The sequence below is a fragment of the Camellia sinensis genome, chromosome 6, assembly GCF_055761805.1.
Source record: "Camellia sinensis isolate YWXY chromosome 6, ASM5576180v1, whole genome shotgun sequence".
In the NCBI taxonomy this organism is placed as follows: domain Eukaryota; kingdom Viridiplantae; phylum Streptophyta; class Magnoliopsida; order Ericales; family Theaceae; genus Camellia; species Camellia sinensis.
Genome location: NC_138966.1, coordinates 153,869,376 through 153,875,331, shown reverse-complemented (window position 1 = coordinate 153,875,331; position 5,956 = coordinate 153,869,376). Strand labels below are relative to the sequence as shown.

Genomic DNA, 5,956 nt, shown 5'->3' with positions numbered 1-5,956 from the left:
GTCACCGAACCTGGTATTACTCACTGCAAACCTCGCCATCTTATAATGTTGGACCACAACAACTAGACAAAAGGCCAAAAAGTAAGATATGATCCACTTTTTCAACCTCATTTTCACAGAAAACACAAGCAAAATTAGCACTGCCATCTAAGATTCCAATCCTATAGAGAAAACTAGAAGTTTTAACCTTGCCAAGACAAGCTAACCATCCAAAGAATTGTACTTTGGGAGGAGCAAAAATGTTCCAGATTGAGTCAGCCACTGCCTCTATAGGCCCCAACAATGATTCACTCCAATTGTAGGCTGAGGCAACACTAAATACCTCAGATGGATCTGCACTCCATTTTAACTCATCTGATTTGTTGTTATAGAGTGCTGGAGCATTACGAAAAAAAATTGAATAATCTCTAAGCTTCTTCCTCTTCCCAGACTAGCAAGGATCTTCTGAAATTCATAATCCATCTACCATCACCTGACCGTTGCTCAAAGAACACCTTTACCACACCATTTTTATCAGTAGATAAAGAAAATAGCCTAGGGAATTCATCCATCAAACACACATTAACAACCCATTTATCCCACCAAAATTGAACTCTCCTCTCATCCCCCATAACAATATGAGAGTTATTGATATAAAAATTATGCAGTTCTGGATTGGACACAACAGCAGTGATGATATCAGACCAAATTTTGGAGCCTCTTCCTACAATATTTGGTAACCATCTTCCATGCCTAGCATCATACTTATGACAGATCACTTCCTTCCAAAGAGTTTGATTCTCAGCACCAAGCCACCACCACTACCATTTCAACAGGAGACATTGATTGAAGATTGTCAACTTCCTCAAAGCCTAATCCACCTAATTTCTTATTCTTCGTTACCACCTCCCACCGAACCATGTGAATTTTTCGTTTGAGTTCTGATCTACCCCACAAGACTGCTGATTGCATTCTCTCAATCTCCTTAGCCACCCCAGTAAGGATCCTAAACAGTGATAAATAATAGATCGATAAATTGGACATTACAGATTTGATTTGAGTTAATCGCCCAGCAAAAGATAGAAGCCTTCTCTTCCAGGAAGCCAATTTCTGTTTAAACTTATCATGAACGGGTTTCCAAGTACTTCTCCTACTTGGATTAGCCCCTAATGGAAGCCCCAAATATTGAATATGCAGCTTTTGATGAAAGCAATTAAGGCTAGCAGCAAACTCATGCACCAACCCATCATCCACCCCAATGCCACAAATAACGCTCTTATGGTAATTAATTTTCAGACCTAATGAAATCTCAAAACATCTTAGAATGCTTTTAATATTTCTCACCTCTCTTCTTTTAGCTTCACAAAACAAAATCGTGTCATTTGCAAATTACAAATGTGTTACTTTTAATCCATTTGAACCCTCCTCTGCCCCTTGATGATGTCTAACTCCTTAGCCCTGCTCAGCAAAATGTTGAGACCCTCCGCTACAATGTTAAAGAGTCTTAGCCCCAAGGTTACTCAAACTTAAATTTCTATTGATTTTGATTACTGACAAATATTTTTGAATTCATTTTGTTATTCAAAGTTTTCAAAATAATAATATAAAAATTGTGCTTCATGATTCTAGATAGTATATGACTCTAAAGTATTATTTTTTTTTTTTAATAATTTTTGGGTCTTCAAAACATGAGCATTAGCAGTTGGTTACAAAACTTTATCCTTGCTTAACACAGGTCCAAGGGTCGATACCAGAGTGAACCTCAAGATATTAAGTGTTCCAGAACCAAGGGTCGACACCAGAGTGAAGCTGAAAAATGTCCAAGTGTTCCAGATGCAAGGGTCAACACCAAGAACAGCAAGGGTCGACACTAAAATTCAGTATGCAATTCAACCGCAAGGGTAGACACCACGAACACCTGAAAATCAACTCAGAAAAGAAAAGACAGAGCAAAGGGTTGACACCCAATCTACAAGGGTCGACACCTTTATTTCTGGATTGCAAAAAACCCTAGCCGCCATCGTCTAACTCTAAGAGGGTTTTTGTGACATCATCATTAGACAAATATTATTCTAATCAAAAGGAACTTTGGGACAACAACCTCTGACTTAGTGGAGGAAACATTCTCCACTCACACCACCCCCAAAATTAGAAAAAGCAAAAGGCTTGGAGACAACATTATCTCCATCTACCAAGTTTTGAATCTCAAGTATAGGCATCACATCTTTTGAGGAAGCCCTATCTCCAATAGATAGATAATAGCCTATACCACCCATGCGTCACATCCAACAGCTATAAGCCTTCTCCTATGCCCACCTCCAACAGCTAGAAGACCCACGTGTGTGTGCTTCTACTCTAAGAGAGAGATCAAGTGAAGGCTATAAAGATGGATCTTTTCTAGATCTGAAAAAAAAAAAGCAAGAACTTCGCTGCAATATACTAAGTATTCAAAGCATCATTATCAATCGCTGAGATTCCACTTTTGTACTTCCATTTTCAGATCTGAGTAAGTCCAAAATTTACCTGTGAGCTTACACTTTTATATCCATCTTTTGAGAGATAATTTTTGTCAAAGAGGACAGTTGAACCTCTTTTTCTAGTTCCTTAGCTTATGAGTGAAACACTTGTAAAGTGAGGCATTTAATTGAGAGATCCTCAACAGATTGAAGTAAGTCCTTTGTAAAAATCCACAAGTTGGGCGAAGCTTAGTGGTGTATTGATTCAAAGTGAAGAAATTCTCAAGGAGGACTCTTGAGGAGTGGACGTAGGCCGGTGAGCCGAACCACTATAAATCCATGTGTTAAGCTCTTCTTTCCTCTCCTTTTATTTACTGTGAATCTATTGATTATCTGTTGCATTTAATCACTTAAGTCTTTTGAACTTTATGTTTTAGCCAAAATTTTTAATAACCCAATTCACCCCCCCTCTTGGGTTGTTTTCCTGTTTAACAATTGGTATCTGAGCCTCGTCTCTAGTATTGTGACTTAACCGTCTTAGAGTGATCTATGGCAACCCCTAGCTCCTCTCTCCCTGAAGGTCAAACCTCAAACAGACCACCCTTCTTCAATAGCACAAATTTCAACTGTTGGAAAACCCACGTGATTATACATATTCAATCTACCGACTATGAAGTTTGGAAAATCTTATGTGATGGTCCTAGGGTACCCACCAAAACCATAGATGGTCTGCTAGTACCCAAACTTGAGAGTGAGTGGACTAGTGCTGACTATAAAGATATTCAATTAAATGCCAAAGCTGTTAATATGTTGTATTGTGCACTTGATGCTACTGAGTTTAACAGAATATGCACTTGTACCACAGCGAAACAAATTTGGGATAAACTTGTTGTAACTCATGAGGGAACCACTCAAGTTAAAGAATCTAGAGTGAGCTTACTTGTTCATAACTACGAGCTCTTCAAGATGAAACCAGATGAGAACATATCCCAAATGTTCACTCGCTTTACCGATATTATAAACAGTCTTAAATCTCTTGGGAAGACTAACACTAATGCAGAAATTGTCAGAAAAAGTCTTCCAATCATTGCCAAAAAGTTGGGAGAATAAAGTTATTGCAGTGATAGAAGCAAGAGACTTGTCAACATGGAGTCTTGATGAGCTAATGGGATCTCTCCTAACCTATCAGATCATCATGTAAGAAGGAAAAAAAGAAGAAGACAAGAATAAGAAAAAAGGAATAGCTTTCAAGTCTACCGCAAAATCTCAAGAGGAAGAAGAAGATGCTTCAGAGGAATATGAAGAAATGGCTTTCATTACCAAAAGATTCAAAAGGTTTATGAAGAAGAAACAAGGTGTAAGGAAATTCTTCAGAAAAGACTTCAACAAGGATCTTCAAAAAGGAGAAAGTCATAAAAAATCTGAAGTGACTTTCTATGAATGTAACAAGCCAGGACACTACAAATCGGAATGTCCAAAACTCAAAAAACAATTCAAGAAGAAAGCCATGATCGCAGCATGGGGAGAAAACAGTGATAAAAGCGACTCGGAGAAGGACATTTGCAAAAATGAAGTCGTAAATCTATGCTTGATGGCACTTGAAGATAAGGTAAATAATGACTCATTTACCTTTGATGAGTTACAAACTGCTTTTGATGAATTGCATACTGAATTTAAAAAATTAAGTATGAAAAGTAGTTGTCAAAAGAAAATGATCTCAAGCTTATCTCAAGAAAAGGAATCCTTGACTTCTAAGATCAATACTTTAGAAAATGAAGTCTTGATAATGGAAAAAGAGAAAGAATTTTCAAAGGAAAAAGAATTTTCCATTTCTGAAAAGAAAGTAGACAATTTACAGAAGGAAAATGAAATTTTGAAAAAGGAGAAAATTATCTTAAATGAAAATATAGAAGATTTAAAAAATGATTTTTCAAAATTTACTCAAGGTAGAGATACCTTAGATAAAATTCTCGAAAGTCAAAATCAAACCTTTGGAAGAATGAGGATTGGCTATAAACCTTTCTCAAAAGCAAAAACTTCCAAAAAATCCTTTGTTTATACATCATCTAATCATTCTCATCTCACATGCCATTATTGTGAAAGAAAATGCCATATCTCTATTTCATGTCCTGCTAAGAGAAACTCATTTGATAGAATGAAAAAGAAACGGATTCCCAAAAACACTTCAACTTCTAACTCTCATGGACCCAAGAAAAAATGGGTACCAAAAGGCTAACAAAAATCTGATTTTTCAGGTGTGCTTTAGGTCAAAATCTAGCAACAACCGGTGGTACCTCGACAGTGCTTGCTCAAGGCATATGACCGGCGATAGAGCAATGTTCTCAACCCTTAAATCCAAAGATGGAGGTCACGTAACCTTCGGAGACAATAGTAAGGGAAAGATCATAGGCGCAGGTGGTATTGGTAAAACTTCCTCACCCATTATCGAAAACGTGTTGCTTGTTGAAGGATTAAAGCACAACTTGCTTAGTATTAGTCAAATGTGTGATAAAGGCAATCATGTTACTTTTGAAAAATCCTACTGCACTATTAAAAATTATGCTGATAGCAAAGTGCTTTTTGTTAGACATAGGAATGAGAACATGCATATATTTGATTTGCATAGTTTATTTTCTAATCATGATAAGTGCTTATCTACTTTAAATGAATCTGGATGGGTGTGGCACATGAGGCTAGGACATGCTCGTATGGATTTGCTTTCAAAGCTTTCAAAACTTGACTTGGTTGTTGATTTACCAAAATTGATTTTGAAAAAGATAGACTTTGCAATGCTTGTCAACAAGGAAAACAAACACGAGTTTTGTTCAAATCCAAAAATATCATTTCCACATCTAGAAAACTTCAATTATTGCATATTGACTTATTTGGACCATCTAGAACCTTAAGTCTTGGAGGAAAATCTTATTGTCTTGTTTGTGTGGATGATTATACTAGATTTACTTGGGTGATCTCCTTGGCACACAAAAGTGATACTTATTCTGCGTTTTTAGCTCTTTGTAAACGTATTCAAAATGTGATTAGTCATGCTATTTGTAGCATTAGAAGTGATCATGGTAGATAATTTGATAATGATGAGTTCATTCTATTTTGTAATGAGCATGGCATTGATCATAATTTTTTTGCTCCTCGAATTCCTTAACAAAATGGTATGGTAGAAAGAAAAAATAGAGTCCTTGAGGAAATGGCTCATACTATGCTTTGTGAAAATGATTTGCCGAGATATTTTTGGGCGGAAACTGTCAATACTGCTTGTTATGTTATTAATCGTGGCATGATTAGATTCATACTTAAGAAAACACCATATAAATTGTGAAAAGGTAAAAAACTCAACATTGGTCATTTTCACGTATTTGGTTGTAAATGTTTTGTACTTTATAATAATAAAGAAAATCTTGGGAAGTTTGATGCAAATATGATAAAGTTGTATTTCTTGGCTATGCAAATTCTAGTAAAGCATATTGTGCTTTTAATAAAAAAAAACTTTATTCGTTGAATAATCC

General features: G+C 36.1%; 1 protein-coding gene across 1 annotated transcript; it reads left to right on the top strand.

Moving 5' to 3' along the window:
* Positions 1–2,984: 2,984 nt before the first annotated feature.
* LOC145793712 (uncharacterized) lies at positions 2,985–3,545 on the top strand. Its single transcript, XM_082876580.1, has one exon. It carries the CDS (start codon positions 2,985–2,987, stop codon positions 3,543–3,545), a length of 561 nt encoding a protein of 186 aa, XP_082732706.1.
* Positions 3,546–5,956: the final 2,411 nt, after the last annotated feature.